This window comes from Triturus cristatus, chromosome 9, assembly GCF_964204655.1.
Source record: "Triturus cristatus chromosome 9, aTriCri1.1, whole genome shotgun sequence".
NCBI lineage: Eukaryota > Metazoa > Chordata > Amphibia > Caudata > Salamandridae > Triturus > Triturus cristatus.
The window spans coordinates 14424709-14443701 of record NC_140592.1 but is presented as its reverse complement, the minus strand read 5'-3'; the positions used below and the strand labels follow the sequence as shown (position 1 = coordinate 14443701).

Sequence of the window (18993 nt, the reverse complement as noted above, 5' to 3'; positions counted from 1 at the left end):
AAACTTGGCTTTTAAAGATGCCTTTTAGATTTTGTCCCTCATGTAGTAAGCCCCGAGTTCTATTGCACCTGTAGTGCCGGGACACTCTACAGAGTACCTGTGCACTTTAGAAGCACTATTTGATTTGACTATATTAGAAGAGGTCTTAATTCACCAACAGAAATGACTCTGTGGTGGAGAAGATGGCAGCCGCGGTCTGTAAAGGTAACAGCAGTGGGGCTGGGTAAGGGGGAATTTCGAGGGACGATGCAGAGGGAAAATTTAAATAAATAATTAATTATTCCCCTTCATTGTCTCTTGAAAGCCCACCTTGCCCGGCCCCTCCGCCCTACCGTTGTTACCTGCATAGACCGCAGCGGGAAGATGGCTGCTTCCCAGCCCTCCATTGAGATGTGATGGGCGGGGCCACACCTCATTGTTGGTCCCTGACTTCTCACCCCTTCAACAAATGTTCTGAAGACTGACTGCTGGCATGAACTCCAAAGCTGTGGGCCCAGACGTCAGGACCCCTTAAACAGAATGTCATTAGAGCGGGGCCAAATATTAGCTCAAGGTCAGAACTCGCTTCCATTCAAACGTAAGGGTCCCTACTCTGAATCATGGACTATAACCGGTAGGAAGATATCCATTCCTTCTTTAAACTCACTCCCTCTTCAGATGACACCCCAACAATTGCTGGTGGCGTACCCCACCTTCTGACACCTCGTTGAAGCACGTCATTCGCCCATGGTTGGTCATTGGGCCATCCTTCCTTCACACTCAGTAGCACAGATCCCAGTGGCGTGAGTGATGCTAACACGTGTTGCAGCTCTTCAGAACGAGGCAAGCACCATATAACTAGTCTTTCTTGTGATAGCTCACCTAGTTGTGTTGACCTCGCCATCTCCTGGTGTTTCAGAGCAGACCTGTTTGAAGATGACGCCATCCGCCCGATGCTGACTTTCACACCCTGGTGGGCAGTTGCCAGAGCGAAGGATGCTGCGCCGGACAGTAGGACCTCTGAGGACCAGGACAGCCAGGAGCCAGCAGGTGAGACACAAAGGAGGTGTCATCCTGTCTTTGTGTTACCGCCTCCCCTCGAGAGGGGCCTTAATGGCCAGCATTGGAACACAGAAACAACACCTTAGTTCCTCTGCACCGCTGCATGAGCCTTACACACAAGGTAGAACAGATCTTTAGTCCTCCATATGCTTTAGTCTTTTAGTATTGGAATACTCGCGCTGTGAAGGACTCCCTCTGACTCTGTGGGGCGGGTATATGGTCACTCCTGTGGGAACTGTGGATAATGTCTGACATTCAGGCGCTGAGCTGCGTCTTGGCGCACCTTTCGCTAATGTATGCGATCAGTATATTAATACCGCACACACTTCAGTTCCAGCTCCTGTGAGTAATGCGATTTAGGGATTTGATCCCCATTTTTCTGTAGTTTTGGACCAGGCCACAGAGACTGTTGAGACCCTGTTTAGAATTGTAGACTTGGGTGTATTACTTTCTCTTTTACACACACATTGCGATTTACACCCTTTGCTAGTCAGCCTGTTGATGCTCACATGGACATAGATGGATGAAGGAGATAGGATATTTAGGTCTAAGTGGTTTTCTAGAAGATGGCAGGTTTCCAGATATCTGGGAGACCAATGTCCATACATACAAGGGTGGGAGGGGATCATATACACAGGCGTCGTGTAGGAGAGATGTGTGCAAAGCGGACGCAGAACGTACATGCTTCAGTTGCCTCATTTTCAAAACATTCAGGAATAATGTTGCACAAATAATACAGTGAGAACAGTGTGTGCCTTCTCTTTAATTTCGCACGGTTCTAAATACTCTTTAATTTTGTTTTTCCACCATTGTTAACTGATTCTCCCACAGAAAACTGAACGTGCGTCCAGAGAACTTGCTATATTTTTCTTCCTATTTAGATGGCTTTATAAATCCGGAAGCATCCAGTGAACGATATCGCGACACATCTTAAAACCCCAACTGACCTCATCCAGGAAACTTCTAGAATGTCTCTTGCAGGTGATTGTAAGAGCTGCGGGCGGAGTTTAGGAGAACTTCTTTTCATCTCTACTCTGGACACCCCTTTATTGCCATGAGCCGGAAAAGTCCTCGTGAAAGAGGTGGCTGTTATTATAGTCAAGACCCAAAATATGGCAAGCATCGTGTTTCTCAAATGGAAGATGGTCGGGACAGCTGCTATCGGCTTGAGGCACCTAAAGTGATTTATTTTATTTTACTTTGAGCTGTGGAGAGACAGCATCTCCAGCTAGACCAGGGCAAACCTTCTAATATTTTTTGGTCTGTTATATTAAGAGAATTTATTTGCACGTACGCATAAACCTAAAGTCAACACATCCTCATTTGAAACTGCTCTGGCCAGTGCACACATAACTAGTGATAAAAAAGCAGAGTTTTTGACAATTCTCTAGAAAAAGAGGTAGACAAGATTCAGAACATAAATCCAAAGACCTAGCATTCCACACTTTATTCGCTGCAGTGGAAAACGCTTTGTTGTTTAATCGGAAACCCGTCCAAATTTGGTTGCAGATAAAAGAACTGGCCGGCAGAACAAGACTTCGGATTATCTTTACCAAGAAAATCTAGAGGCCAAACAGGAGATCCTCTGGTTGTCGCTTTACGTACTCGGGCCGTAGATTTAAGAATGTCTGTTTCGAATCGGCAGCAAATGGAGTGATGATAGAACTAGGCCTGATCAGAATTTCGATTACGTAAAAGTGATCGGAATAATTTCAGAAATTCCGCATTACTCTTTGATGCAGAATTAACAATAATTACACAATTACCCCTGCTTGCGTAAATCGCAGTAATTTGGGGGGAGGGGCGGGAATCCTATCCCGAGACACCATTTAGCGCTTCCTATTTGATCTGCCGCATTTAGCCCAAAATAGACATGCGGGTGGATTTTGTGCTAAGAAAATAGCGCTAAATGTCAGTAGTGAGTTTGTGGCAAGTCCTACCCCAAGAGCACATTTAACGAGCACGAAGGACCGCTTGCTGTTTGTGTTCCGTTGCATTTACTGCTATTTCTTAGTGCAAAATGCATCCTTGCGTTCATTTTGGACACAAAGAGGCATTTTTGTGCTAAGAAATAGCGCTAAACACAGAATTACTTTTCTCACGTAATTGAAGTGTAATCTTGTGAAATTCTTAGGTAAATCTACGTGATTGCACTACACGGAATTAGGCGAACATCCCTGATTAGTATCAGAGTGATATGATTGCATTCTGGAGCAGCCAGCACCCAACCATGCTGCTGCGTTTTGCACTAACTGGAGGCGGAGAAGCAGTTTGGCATCTCGCTGCTGCGTTACCAGAGCGTGAGTAATATCTCACTGTTCCATTCCCAGAGCATGAGGAACATGTCACTGATCCGTTCCCAGAGTGCGAGGAAAATCTCAGTTGCGTTCCCAGAGCGTGAGGAGTATCTCACTGTTGCGTTCCCAAAGCGTGAGGAGTATCTCACTGTTGCGTTCCCAGAGCGTGAGGAACATCTCACTGTTGCGTTCCCAGAGCGTGAGGAACATCTCACTGTTGCGTTCCCAGAGCGTGAGGAGTATCTTACTGTTGCGTTCCCAGAGCGTGAGGAGTATCTTACTGTTGCGTTCCCAGAGCGTGAGGAGTATCTTACTGTTGCGTTCCCAGAGCGTGAGGAGTATCTTACTGTTGCGTTCCCAGAGCGTGAGGAGTATCTCACTGTTGCATTCCCAGAGCGTGAGGAGTATCTCACTGTTGCATTCCCAGAGCGTGAGGAGTATCTTACTGTTGCGTTCCCAGAGCGTGAGGAGTATCTTACTTTTGCGTTCCCAGAGCGTGAGGAGTATCTATCTCACTGTTGCGTTCCCAGAGCGTGAGGAGTATCTTACTGTTGCGTTCCCAGAGCGTGAGGAGTATCTTACTGTTGCGTTCCCAGAGCGTGAGGAGTATCTTACTGTTGCGTTCCCAGAGCGTGAGGAGTATCTTACTGTTGCGTTCCCAGAGCGTGAGGAGTATGTCACTGTTGCGTTCCCAGAGCGTGAGGAGTATCTCACTGTTGCGTTCCCAGAGCGTGAGGAGTATCTTACTGTTGCGTTCCCAGAGCGTGAGGAGTATCTTACTGTTGCGTTCCCAGAGCGTGAGGAGTATCTCACTGTTGCGTTCCCAGAGCGTGAGGAGCATCTCACTGTTGCGTTCCCAGAGCGTGAGGAGCATCTCACTGTTGCGTTCCCAAAGCGTGAGGAGTATCTTACTGTTGCGTTCCCAGAGCGTGAGGAGTATCTTACTGTTGCGTTCCCAGAGCGTGAGGAGTATGTCACTGTTGCGTTCCCAGAGCGTGAGGAGTATCTCACTGTTGCGTTCCCAGAGCGTGAGGAGTATCTTACTGTTGCGTTCCCAGAGCGTGAGGAGTATCTTACTGTTGCATTCCCGGAGCGTGAGGAGCATCTCACTGTTGCGTTCCCAGAGCGTGAGGAGCATCTCACTGTTGCGTTCCCAGAGCGTGAGGAGTATCTCACTGTTGCGTTCCCAGAGCGTGAGGAGTATCTCACTGTTGCGTTCCCAGAGCGTGAGGAACATCTCACTGTTGCGTTCCCAGAGCGTGACGAACATCTCACTGTTGCGTTCCCAGAGCGTGACGAACATCTCACTGTTGCGTTCCCAGAGCGTGAGGAGTATCTCACTGTTGCGTTCCCAGAGCGTGAGGAACATCTCACTGTTGCGTTCCCAGAGCGTGACGAACATCTCACTGTTGCGTTCCCAGAGCGTGAAGAGTATCTCACTGTTGCATTCCCAGAGCGTGAGGAGTATCTCACTGTTGCGTTCCCAGAGCGTAAGGAACATCTCACTGCTCCCTTCCCAGAGCGTGAAGAATATCTCACTTCTCCGTTACCAGTGCGTGGGAATATCTCTTGTTTTAGAGCACTCGAGTTTCAGAAAGTTATCTGAAATCCACCATTGCATGATAGGCAGCCAGTCACTCAACGTAACATGATTGTCAGTCAAAGATAGAGACTTGTGGGAGCAGCAGATGGCAAAGATAAGATGCCCACCAAAGGCGTTCATATCAATCTGACCCATTGCTAAGGAAGAAATGCTGTCATTTAATACAAGTATTGAATAAATAGAAAAGGAGGAAGGATAGATCATTGTGAGTCAACACACATTAAAGATCTTATTTTTCAAGTAAACTGGGAAAATCACTCACATTAAACAACTGCGGCGTGGCCGATGGGATTTGATGCCGCTGACGGATCTAAAAGTAGCATTGCACCGGTGCCACCGCTGTCCAGTACCCAGCGTAGATAGTCTAATACTGAAAGCACCTCAACTTCATGTCTGTGGCCCGGTCTAACCTTGCCTGTGAAATGTCAAGGAAATCACTTTCAGAGAAAACCTGTGATAAACCGAAGAGAAGTCTTTGTAGCAACCTACTTAAACACGATGGGAAAAAGAGAGGCTGAAAATTGCCAGCATTCTCCAAACGTAGAGGTTTTTTTTAGTGACTAGATGGAAGATGTTGAGAAGATGTCGAAGAGCAGCAGGAGGTTTTCTTTCAGATGAGGACAGAAATGCTCCATCAGATTTGCAGGACATTGAGCACTGAGAGACCCAGGGGAAGGAGCTTGTGAGATTGTGTCCATCCGCTGCGATTCCTTAATAGGGTGAAATGTGGAAGCATGGACCAGTGGCAGGAAGGGGGGGCGCTCCAGGTGATGCTCTCAGTGGGGTGGGATTTCCTCTTTGTGGATGACCCCTTGGGTTTTTGTGATCATGTCGTGTAAAAAAGGACACTTTAGCACATAGTTCTCTTGAAGGAAGAAAACCCAAAATCTTGACCGGGGAGGAAAGAGTTCTGCTATAATTCTGAAAAGTTCTTTGAACAGATCCGGACCGGATTTCATTCAGAAAAATAGAATGTATTTGCCTCCTGTATTTTGTGTTAATATTCAGCCATCTGAAAGACATTGACATTTGAATTCTAGGGAGCGATATAGCTGCCATTTCCTTTTTGGAGATTGAAGTTATTTGCAAATCTTAAAGGGAGATTCTGGAACTTTTTCCTGGCAAGGACTGGTTATCAAACCTATCGATAACAAGTATTGACATAGCCAATAGGTCTCGTCTTTGGGACCTTATAAGTGTTTAGCCATGCAAAAGTGATTGTTGTTGCACCAAGGATATTGTGCTGCATAACTAAATACTTGTAAGGTCCTAAAAGCGAGACCTATTGGCTATGCCAATGCTTGCTGAAGGATAGGCAGAGCGCAGTCCATCAACCTGGGAAGGATGAAATGCTCAGTTAGCCCCCTCGACATGACAAACCACAAGCTTCACGCCGCATGCTGAGTTATGTAGTATGTGTATTAACCCAGTGGTCTGTGTTATTGGATAACGGGCTGGGGTTGGACCCAATTAGCAGACATTTTAACTTCAGGCTGACAGTTTTATGTGGTATTAGTGAAAGTGAAGGAATTGTGCCTGACCTTCGTTCAGTTGCCTCACAGGCAGTCCTGCCTATGCAGTGCTAGGTGTCATGGCTGTCACTACTGCAGTGCGTGTTTGGCCCCAAACTATGCCAACAGCAGGTCATTTTGCTTCTCATAAGCTGCTCACGCTATACTACTTGTATACCTTCTAAATAATAATAAAAAAAACGAACACCACCGTACATATGCAGTAAAAGTACACCAATATTAATGTGAATAATTAGTATTCCAGACAGAAACAAGCATGTAAAACAGTTAATCCTGTATTAATGTGGCCAGTCAGTACTCAAGCATGTCACATCACAAGCCTGGTGCAAAGCAGAAGGTGATGGAGCGCACTCCTGAAACATCAAACCAGACGTTTCCTACAAATTTGGTACCACACGAAAAGCAGCTAAGATATTAAAAATGCAGGAAATGCCATATCTAAAAAATGTTTAAATATTTACAAAATAGCACTGACTTCAAAATAAGACACATGCAGTAGTAAAAACAGCTGTATATTTTGAGTATTATTAAAACATCCAATAAAATGATATAAAATATATGTCAAGTTAACGAAACCGGCTGACGCAACATCACTCGAACCCTGCACAAAACCTTGCGCAAATGAATGCGGACATGATGAATGCAAACCCCAGGGCAGAAAGATATTACAGATTCATTTCAAAGTCCTGATATGTAAACATTTGGGAGAAGGGAAATAAAAACGCATCTTAAACACAAATTACAGAAAGCAATTATACTTTTATTCATTCAATTTACACACACTTGTGCAAGTCTACAAGCTTTGAAATGTTTTCAATGTTTATTTTACTCTATTTTTGCGTTGTTAGCTTTAATGATTTTAAAGGACGTTTTACTGAAGGTGTGCATCTTTTATTCACCTGAAGTTTGATTCTTGGTAATTAATCCAATAAAGTATATGGAACACAGGCGAAATAAGCATGGACGTCAATTCACCAAAGAGGTTGCGGAGTAACATGAAGCATGCTTGGACCACTGAGGGCAAGGGGGTGAAGTCTTTTCTCACCCTTAGAGAATCAGCAGTCACCCCTTTCCTTCTGGGGGTTACGAGTAACAATGAAACTACGAAAACTATTACTTTATATTCATGCCTTCATGGTCACCGGGGCTCTGTTTACCAACACGCAAGCAACGGGTACAGGCTGTCACAACAGGCTTTAAACAGACGTCCGTGAAAATAACTCCGATAAGTCTCCAGCATTACAACTAAATCCCTTGTTCGACCGTTATCATTGAAGTCAAAGATAGGTCACGAAAACCAGGAAGACGATGATAAACTGAGCGGCCATCTTGGAATAGCTCGCATCCTTTCAAATCTAGCAAATGTTCACCGACCAACCACGCAACAAACTGATACAGGATTCTTTAATCTAAATAGAATACATTGCACTGTTTAGAGTTTCTTATAAGTTATATTTTTACTTTTAGTTTTTATGTTCAAAGATAAAAAAAGTATTGTTAAAAATGTCTACCGCTGCTTTTATATTTTTGTTTTCTACTAAAAAGATATGTTAACCCAGACGAATGCTTTGCTACTAATTTTGTTGGCTGCCAAGTCAAAGAGAAACTGGTGGTAGCCTTCTTGAGCTTAAAATGCGTGTGTTTTCCGGACAATGTACAGCAGCTCTATTAATGTCAGGAGGAACATATCTTCATTGCATGGTCGGGAGTAATAAAAGATACTGGATCGCCATGTTAGGGTACCGGCGCGCGCAGTTGCCAGGGGAGTGGGTGAAAACGCTGCAGGACAGAGAGGGAGGTGAGGTAGGGTGGGGGAGGGTAAGCAGTTTATAAGCACTCATACTTGCGGGAGCGAGGAGCGGCGCGCGCGGCCATGCTAATTGAAAACATATGGTCGGCGCGCCGCTGCTTGCTCCTGCAAGGTGGATGCCACCACAAGCGCACTTGAAAAGGAGCAGACCGATGGCTAAAGGCCCTCCTAGAACATCGCATGCGCGCTGCCTAGGCGAGACCTAAAAAGGACCGTCAGAATGACCCTGACAGTTGTAGCTTGGTCTGCCTGCTAGACGCATCAGCAAAGACCTTTTTACAACAATATTGACGTATCTGGAAAATTGGGCAAAGTCAAAAGGAGTTATTCCTGCAGACAAATGAGGGTTCCAATGATAAACCATGTTTGGACCTTTGGGCACAGGCGAGGAGATCCATCGAAGTCGTTGGAAAATGATGTTGCTGCTTCGTGGACTTCCGGGCAGCGTTTGATCTGGTTTCCGGAATCTGCAGTGGAATAAATTGTTGAACAGGAGATACTCCCTCTGTTTGCTTATGTTGATCCGGATCTTCCATTCCAATAAATGAGTTCAGGTCAGTGGTACTCTTAGAAAATGGACTGAAACAGGGGTACGTTTGGCCCCTAAATTATTTACTCTATTTCTATCCGATTTAACCAGAATTATTTCGGGGCCCACTTTTTAAACAAACACAGAAGATTTACAGCTTCCTTTCCTGATGCATGCTGGTGATTTGGTGATCATGGAATATACCCCAGCAGGTCTGCCAAGCAAGGTAAATCCACTCAGTTGCTGTTGTAAAACCAAGTGCCCAATAATAGAGGTGGACAAAGACGCCCAAAGTGTACACTTGGTATCTGCACAATACCCCCTGGACAAGGTTTGTTCACATAAATACTCAGAGGCTTAGTTTGAGAAAACCTCAGATGAAAGCTACACTTGTCCACACTAACTCTAAACTCCTGTCTCTTGCGGATGCACGCAAGCGCTTCGGTTTGAGATATGAAGGGGTTTCCGATGACTCTAAGGCTTGTATGGAATTGATTTATTGGCCTTTGATCCAAGGGTGGTTTTGTTTGTCGTAAATACACCTTTTACAAAACCTCCCACTACAAGGACCTGACCCATAAAGATTGAAATGGGTCGAGCTTCGTGGGTCTGCATGGTTATGTCTCTAAAGGGCAGTTGTACAAAGCAATTTTTTTGGCCACAAACAGCCCGATTCGCAGAATGGATTGCGGACAGGAAAAGGGCGTGTTTTGGGCGTACCTTCCAAATACCGAATCGGAGTAGTATGCATTACTGGTTTGCGACCAAATTCCGGTCGCAAAACAATAATACTTTACCACCATTTTAAAAGTGCCGTTTCCCTTTGAGAGTGTAGAATTCTTTTTTTTTTTTGCTCGTCGCACCTCGGTCCTCGTCAACAAATATCTGTTGTGACGTACCAATAAGCGATCACAGACACAGGTCATTGAGGATCGAACACCGCAGGAAGCCCCAAGGGTCTTTTCTTTTTGATTAAACTGGAGCATGAAATCGCATCTCATTGGAGGGAATTTAATTCTGAACACGGAGCACCCTTTGAAAGTTGCAATCATGAAAATCTCGACACATCGGTGAGAAAGTTGCCTTTTTCGCAGCATGGCGGCTGCCAGCTCTGCACGGAGGTGCAGGTATTTGCTTGGTGTGCCTTGACTTGTTGAGGTTTGCATTGTGCACGATGATACCAAAATATACATAAACAGGAGTGTGGATTCGGTGGTTGCTTTTCTTTGGATTATATATTAAGATTTTTCTGGGACTGTCTACGATCCATGTTGATTTGTTTTCTTGACAGAAGTTGTTCATTCCTCGTTCTTGGCTGGCAGGTACCCACTGACACTATGTGGTAAGCACAGTGGGAATGAAAATGGATGGACTGTGGATGGAGTGGGTGGCATCGCACTAGGGAGCGTGCTCCAAAGAGTACATTCCAGGGTCTGATGAATGATTCATTCATTCTTACAGCCCACAGTGCTGTGAAGAACCCACTTCCGTGTGCTGCGGCTCCAACAGGGATGTCACTGACCCCAAATCCCAGGAAGGAGAGGTGAAGGGGATCAGCAGGGGACTAGAGGAAGGAAATGGGGTCTCAGGAGGGGGGAGAGGGGGTCACGCGCAGATATTTTCACGTCCGAGGTGAGCAGACAAAGCTTCTCCTGTGACCTGCTAGTTCAAAGACCGCTTCAGATAGTTTTGATTTTTCTAAACTCTATAAAACTGCACATTTTATAATGTTTCATCTGAAAATTCTCAACAATCAATTGCAATGTATTGCTGCCAGGAAGGGCAGGTTATTTTAAATCTCCACCCGAATCCCGATAAAATGGGCGTGGCTTGTGTGGGGTGACAGGTCATGGAGAGGGAAAGGACCATATCTACAACCACGTCAGAGCCATTAGAGCGAATCCATATTTCTTTACATCAAGTCTACCATTGGCGCCTTCTTGACTGGCAGTGCCCTTCTCCCATGGCATGCAACTCAGTCTGGGAGGGTTTTTTACCCATGGTGGCTGCCTCTCGCCTGGTAGAGCTCTGTACCCTGGGTGCTGTACCCAGATTGCGTAGGTCGTGTCTGAGAGTGGAATATTTCAGGGTTTGTAGTTCTTGCACTCAGGGTGCTTATCTGCTGACTGCGAGGGCATGCACCCAGGGCGCTGAGCTACTGACTGCGAGGGCATGCACCCAGGGTGCTTATTTACTGCCTGCAAGGGCACGCACCCAGGGTGCTTAGCTGCTGCCTTCAAGGGCACGCACCCAGGGTGCTTAGCTGCTGGCTGCGAGGGCACGCACCCAGGGTGCTTAGCTGCTGGCTGCGAGGGCACGCACCCAGTGTGCTTAGCTGCTGGCTGCGAGGGCACGCACCCAGGGTGCTTAGCTGCTGGCTGCGAGGGCACGCACCCAGGGTGCTTAGCTGCTGGCTGCGAGGGCACGCACCCAGTGTGCTTAGCTGCTGGCTGCGAGGGCACGCACCCAGGGTGCTTAGCTGCTGGCTGCGAGGGCACGCACCCAGGGTGCTTAGCTGCTGGCTGCGAGGGCACGCACCCAGGGTGCTTAGCTGCTGGCTGCGAGGGCACGCACCCAGTGTGCTTAGCTGCTGGCTGCGAGGGCACGCACCCAGGGTGCTTAACTGCTGGCTGCGAGGGCACGCACCCTGGGTGCTTACCTGCTGACTTGCAAGGGCATGAACACAGGGTGCTTAGCTGCTGACTGCAGGGCACGCACCCAGGGTGCTTAGCTGCTGACTGCAAGGGCACGCACCCAGGGTGCTTAGCTGCTGGCTGTGAGGGCTCGCACCCAGGGTGCTTATCTGCTGCCTTCAAGGGCACGCACCTAGGGTGCTTAGCTGCTAACTGCGAGGGCACGCACCCAGGGTACTTAGCTGCTGACTGCGTGGGCACGCACCCAGGGTGCTTAACTGCTGACTGCGAGGGCACGCACCCAGGGGGCTTAACTGCTGACTGCGAGGGCACTAACCCAGGGTGCTTTGCTACTGTATGAGAGCCTGTCGGAGAGAGTGCTTCGCTCCCATTTGCAAGAGCAGTGTATAAGCGATCCGTATTTCTGCCTTAGAGAGCCTTGTACCCTACATGCTTAAGTACTGCCTGTAAGCCACCTGTTAAAGTCAAGTGAACGTGCTGAACTGCCCTGGAGCCGGCGGTACTGTTACAAATGAGTGAGTCCTCTAACATGGACCGGAGAGGCAGTACCGTTACATGTGGAGGAAGGGCTGGACCTGTACTGGAGAGGGCAGTGCTCTTCAGACAAGTGAAAGTGCCCTGCAGCAGGCAGTACTGTTACATATGAGTGAATTCTCTAACGTACTCTGAAGGGTGTCCTCCTTTGTCTCTACTGCTCCCTAATAATCAGTGGCCCCCTTTGCCTCTACTGCTCCCTAATAATCAGTGGCCCCCTTTGACTCTACTGCTCCCTAATAATCAGTGTTCCCCTTTGTCTCTACTGCTCCCTAATAATCAGTGTTCCCCTTGTCTCTACTGCTCCCTAACGATCAGTGGCCCCTTTGTCTCTACTGCTCCCTAATAATCAGTGTTCCCCTTTGTCTCTACTGCTCCCTAACGATCAGTGGCCCCTTTGTCTCTTCTGCTCCCTAATAATCAGTGTTCCCCTTTGTCTCTACCTCTCCCTAATAATCAGTGTTCCCCTTTGTCTCTACTGCTCCCTAATGATCAGTGTTCCCCTTTGTCTCTACTGCTCCCTAATGATCATTGTCCCCCTTTGCCTCTACTGCACCCTAATAATCAGTGGCCTCCTTTGCCTCTACTGCTCCCTAATAATCAATGTTCCCCTTTGTCTCTACTGCTCCCTAATAATCAGTGTCCCCCTTTGTCTCTACCTCTCCCTAATAATCAGTGTCCCCCTTTGTCTCTACTGCTCCCTAATGATCAGTGTCCCCCTTTGTCTCTACTGCTCCCTAATATTCCGTGCCCCCCTTTGCCTCTACTGCTCCCTAATGATCAGTGTCCCCTTTGCCTCTACTGCTCCCTAATGATCAGTGGCCCCCTTTGCCTCTTCTGCTCCCTAATGATCAGTGGCCCCCTTTGTCTCTACTGCTCCCTAATATTCCGTGCCCCCCTTTGCCTCTACTGCTCCCTAATGATCAGTGTCCCCCTTTGTCTCTACTGCTCCCTAATATTCCGTGCCCCCCTTTGCCTCTACTGCTCCCTAATGATCAGTGTCCCCTTTGCCTCTACTGCTCCCTAATGATCAGTGGCCCCCTTTGCCTCTACTGCTCCCTAATGATCAGTGTCCCCTTTGTCTTTACTGCTCCCTAATAATCAGTGTTCCCCTTTGTCTCTACTGCTTCCTAATAATCAGTGGGCCCCTTTGTCTCTACTGCTCCCTAATAACCAGTGTCCCCTTTGTCTCCACTGCTCCCTAATATTGTCTCTACCTCTCCCTAATAATCAGTGTTCCCCTTTGTCTCTACTGCTCCTTAACGATCAGTGGCCCCTTTGTCTCTACTGCTCCCTAATAATCAGTGTTCCCCTTTGTCTGTACTGCTCCCTAATGATCAGTGTCCCCTTTGTCTTTACTGCTCCCTAATAATCAGTGTTCCCCTTTGTCTCTACTGCTTCCTAATAATCAGTGGGCCCCTTTGTCTCTACTGCTCCCTAATAATCAGTGTCCCCCTTTGTCTCCACTGCTCCCTAATAATCAGTGTTCCCCTTTGTCTCTACCTCTCCCTAATAATCAGTGTTCCCCTTTGTCTCTACTGCTCCTTAACGATCAGTGGCCCCTTTGTCTCTACTGCTCCCTAATAATCAGTGTTCCCCTTTGTCTCTACCTCTCCCTAATAATCAGTGTCCCCCTTTGTCTCTACTGCTCCCTAATAATCAGTGTTCCCCTTTGTCTCTACCTCTCCCTAATAATCAGTGTCCCCCTTTGTCTCTACTGCTCCCTAATAATCAGTGCCCCCCTTTGCCTCTACTGCTCCCTAATGATCAGTGTCCCCCTTTGTCTCTACTGCTCCCTAATGACCAGTGTCCCCTTTGTCTCTACTGCTCCCTAATGATCAGTGCCCCCTTTGCCTCTACTGCTCCCTAATGATCAGTGTCCCCGTTGTCTCTACTGCTCCCTAATAATCAGTGGCCCCCTTTGCCTCTACTGCTCCCTAATGATCAGTGTCCCCTTTGTCTCTACTGCTCTCTAATGATCAGTGTCCCCCTTTGTCTCTACTGTTCCCTAATAATCAGGGGCCCCCTTTGCCTCTACTGTTCCCTAATGATCAGTGTCCCCTTTGTCTCTACTGCTCCCTAATAATCAGTGCTCCCCTTTGTCTCTACTGCTTCCTAATAATCCGTGTTCCCCTTTGTCTCTACCTCTCCCTAATAATCCGTGTCCCCCTTTGTCTCTACTGCTCCCTAATAATCAGTGTTCCCCTTTGTCTCTACCTCTCCCTAATAATCAGTGTCCCCCTTTGTCTCTACTGCTCCCTAATAATCAGTGCCCCCTTTTGCCTCTACTGCTCCCTAATGATCAGTGTCCCCCTTTGTCTCTACTGCTCCCTAATGATCAGTGTCCCCCTTTGTCTCTACTGCTCCCTAATATTCAGTGCCCCCCTTTGCCTTTACTGCTCCCTAATAATCAGTGTTCCCCTTTGTCTCTACTGCTTCCTAATAATCAGTGTCCCCCTTTGTCTCTACTGCTCCCTAATGATCAGTGTCCCCCTTTGTCTCTACTGCTCCCTAATATTCAGTGCCCCCTTTGCCTTTAATGCTCCCTAATAATCAGTGTCCCCCTTTGTCTCTACTGCTCCCTAATGATCAGTGTCCCCCTTTGTCTCTACTGCTCCCTAATATTCAGTGCCCCCTTTGCCTTTACTGCTCCCTAATAATCAGTGTTCCCCTTTGTCTCTACTTCTCCCTAATAATCAGTGTCCCCCTTTGTCTCTAGTGCTCTCTAATGATCAGTGTCCCCTTTGACTCTACTGCTCCCTTATAATTAGTGTTCCCCTTTGTCTCTACTGCTCCCTAATAATCAGTGGCCCCCTTTGCCTCTACTGCTCCCTAATAATCAGTGGCCCCCTTTGCCTCTCCTGCTCCCTAATAATCAGTGGCCCCCTTTTCCTCTACTGCTCCCTAATGATCAGTGTTCCCCTTTGTCTCTACTGCTCCCTAATATTCAGTGCCCCCTTTGCCTTTACTGCTCCCTAATAATCAGTGTTCCCCTTTGTCTCTACTTCTCCCTAATAATCAGTGTCCCCCTTTGTCTCTAGTGCTCTCTAATGATCAGTGTCCCCTTTGACTCTACTGCTCCCTTATAATTAGTGTTCCCCTTTGTCTCTACTGCTCCCTAATAATCAGTGGCCCCCTTTGCCTCTACTGCTCCCTAATAATCAGTGGCCCCCTTTGCCTCTCCTGCTCCCTAATAATCAGTGGCCCCCTTTTCCTCTACTGCTCCCTAATGATCAGTGTTCCCCTTTGTCTCTTCTGCTCCCTAATAATCAGTGGCTCCCCTTGCCTCTGTGGCTCCCTAATAATCAGTATCCCCTTTGCCTCTACTGCTCCCTAATGATCAGTGTCCCCTTTTCCTCTACTGCTCCCTAATAATCAGTGTCCGCCTTTATCTCTACTGCTCTCTAATAATTACTCATCTTCTCAGTTCAGGACACATTTTTAGTTTACGTTAAGTTATGTTTACATTTCCACTGCATATTGTAACTTTTTAACAAGATGCTTACTTTACTTAGGAAGAAAAGTCCAATTAATTTACCATTACTTCAGTCTCTGACTGATGTCTTCGGGATAACAGAATTCTGTTGCAGACTGATTATCAGGCCTTGAAAGGGGGAGGAGGGGTGGCTGGTATAAAGCTGAGCACTGCTTTGTCTTTTTTTCTAGTTGTATTTTCTGAAGAAGAGAAACAGCAGCTGCGGAACTTCAGAAACAAGTCTTTCCTGCTGGATAAGAAGGCCCGCCACCAGGCGTACCTTTCGTTGGTCGATATCCTCCTGGCGTACTGCTACGACTTCCGGGTCACAGAGGGTGAAAGAAACGTAAGTGTGTGATGTTCTGTGCTGCTTCAGATTGTGGAGCTCGTTCATCGACAAGACCCCAGTGCTGGACACCCAGGCTGGGAGCGGCCCCAGGCTGGGAGCACCGCCATGGCTAGGAGCAGCACCCCCTAGGGCATAGCGAGGTGCTTAGGGTACCCATTTTAACCAACGCTACACTGGTGTAATATGCTCTATGTAGACTCTTAAGTTGAATTAATTTAAACCGGGAACGAATCGCAACTTCCCGGGGGGATGCCAGTGCCTCCTGCCACTCTTCATCACTCATATCACCCACATCGTCTACCCATTTTGCACGTATTTTCCCCAATGTGTCAGGTGTATTGTTTAGTATCTTCAAGGAGTCTGCCCTCCAGGGGCGTAGAGGCCGGGAGATCAGTACCTCTGGGGACTGCCCTATGTAGTGCATTGCGGACCTGAAGGTATCTAAAAGTTTCCCCTGCACCTAGTTCATAGTCCCGTTGGAGGTCACTGATGGGGACAACTTTCCCCCCTGCCCACACATCACCCACCTTCGAAGGACCAATCGAGTCCCATTTATCGAATCCTGGACATTTTGCTAACTGCCTTAGTTGGTCCGTTTTCCACCCCAGGGCGGTCGTTGCCGTGTGCTATAAAGTGACGGTAGTTGAGGTTGGTGTATACTTTGGCCCATTCGTCCCCCCCCCCCCCCCCCCCCCCCTCCCCCTTAATAGATTGCTTTCAAATATTTCCCAGGCGTCATATTATGTCTGTCCATCCTGTAGGCTGGTTCTGTTCCTGGCCAGTGTACCCAGTGATTGGTGACAACTAATTGAGAGGCCCAATAATAACTTTTATTTGCAGGGAGGGTTATTCCTCCATCGTACCAGCTTTTCATGAGTTTGGTCAATGCTATGCGAGGGATGCCATTACCCCAGAGAACTGTGCCTACTTCTGACTCTATTGCTTGGAAATACTTGGCTGGTGTGAGAAAGTGGGTTTCTGTTGCAGTAAACCCCCCCCCCCCCCTTTTTAGGTCTCGCCAACCCGCCCCCCCCCTCTTTAAGCAGAAGCAGAACACTTTCGCTTTCCCGTGTCAAGTTTTCATTGCCGCGCCAACCCGCCCCCCCCGCTTCCTTATTAAGCAGAGGCAGAACACTTTCGCTTTCCCGCGTCACCATGTGATATTACAGAGTGCTCTTGGTGAGTTTTCAATCTTGCTGATTTTGCCATTATTTATTATTTTTTGCTGCTTTCTAACCTTTCCGCCTTTACGTTTTTGTTACCGATTGTGCCCCCTCCCGTCGCTGTGTTCAATTACTCTGCTTTCATCCTTCCCTTACTTTTTTCAGTTCCCGCAACCCTCACCCTCCCGTCATTGTTTTGTCTTTCCAAAAACCCTCAGCCATTGCTTTCAGCCCTTTTACCTCCCCGATTACAAACCCCATAAGACTGGGACCTGGATAACTAAAGGCTTATGGTATCTGAAGCGTGCAACGTGCAAGCGCAGCACTATACTAACATGTCGCAACTCCGGAATTAGGTCGCTACGTAGGTGGGCTTGAACTCTGAATGCCCAACAGATAGAGAGCTTGTGTCATAGTCTTCTGAATAGGACATTTCACAGTACGCTCACTACAGGGTAAGACACTGCATGCTTGCCATTGTTTTAGTTGCACTGTAAGAGGAGTCACGTACAGCAGTGAAGGATAGATTATACACTGTAATTCACACGCAGCGTTCTGGATCTTTAAGCCGGTCAATAATTTCCACATATCTTTCTCTGGAGTTTGCTTCTCAGAGATGATGGTACAGTGAGGACAGATACTGTATGCTGGAGGTATGCAAGACATGTTTTAAATTGAAACCTATATAGACAATCATAAGAAAGAACAAGCATTGGCATAGCCAATAGGTCTAGCCTTTGGGACCTTATAAGTGTTTAGCCATGCAACAGTTGATGTGGTTGCACCAAAGATATTGTGCTGCATAACTAAATACTTATAAGGTCCCAAAAGCGAGACCTATTGGCTATGCCAATGCTTGTTCTTTTTTTGTTGCCAGACTACTGATGCTCTTTGACTTGGTGTGTCCTGGGCTCCTGCCAATCAGGTGCCCAGGGCCTGTGTTCCTCCTCTAAAACTGCCTAACAACCTAAACCCAATTGGCATATCTGGCCACAAGTCAGCCCCTGGTAAATGGTACCACAGGTACCCAGGGCACTGTGACCAGAGAAGGCCCCTAAGGGCTGCAGCACTTATTGTGCCACCCTTAGAGGCCCTGTACCCTGACACACACACACCGCCTTTGCAGGCTGAGTGTCTTGGTGCAGAACAAAACAGAGAGTCGACATGACACACATCCCTGTGTGCCATGCCCACAACACACACTGCCCTGGCATACCTCAGTCACCCCTCTAGCTGGGTGCCCTATGCCAGTGGTGTGGGTACAGGTGCATGAACCCTGTACCCCTACAGTACCCAGGTCTATTCCTGGGCACTGTAAGTGCAGTGCTGCCATTAAGAGTATATGGAGCTGGGAGGTCGTCATCACAAACTCCACAGCACCATGATGGCTGCACTGAAGACTGAGAAGTTTGATATCAAACTTCTGAGCACATTAAAACCACACTGATGCCCGTGTGGGATTTAATGTAAGATGCACGGCAGAGGGCAACTTAGAGTTGGTCCCTGAACCTAACCTACAATCCACGTCCTGTCTGAGAGGCTGCCTAGGCTGCCACACAGCAGACATGTTGCTGGACCACTTGGTAGAGAGCCATCCTCTCTCCTGGGCCTGCAACAATGCACATCCTGGGCAAGGTGCTAGGTCTCCTCCCCCAGGATGGGCAGGGGAAGCTTCAAAGGCATGCCGCCTTTGTGAGCTTCTCCAGGCCACTTGCTGTTCTCAGCAACTGGCCCCCACCGGTTCTGACCCCTACTCTGGCGGGAAGACTGGCGGGAAACCCCAAGGGAGGAAAGGGGATGTGCCAGCATCTGCCAACCCCACCCCTCAGGTGGAGGAATGCGAGGTGAATCACATCTGCGGGCTCTCGCCATCTTGAAGATGGGGAGCCCTGCCTAATCAGGACTAGGCTACTCCCCCCTACCAGAGGAGAGTGACAGGATAGGGGGCGTACCCATCCCAGGACAGGGACCCATTGGTCCCTGCCCTTTACCTACCTGTAACGCCC

At 47.8% G+C, this 18993-nt stretch overlaps 1 protein-coding gene across 2 annotated transcripts in view; it reads left to right on the top strand.

Moving 5' to 3' along the window:
- SHQ1 (SHQ1, H/ACA ribonucleoprotein assembly factor) overlaps positions 1-18993 on the top strand; it is a 260154-nt gene that overhangs the window by 68752 nt on the left and 172409 nt on the right. For both annotated transcript variants that reach the window (XM_085624233.1, XM_085624234.1), the window contains exons 7-8: positions 899-1029; positions 15667-15821. In XM_085624233.1, coding sequence (XP_085480359.1) covers positions 899-1029; positions 15667-15821 — 286 coding nt within the window. The remainder of the gene's footprint in view (positions 1-898; positions 1030-15666; positions 15822-18993) is intronic.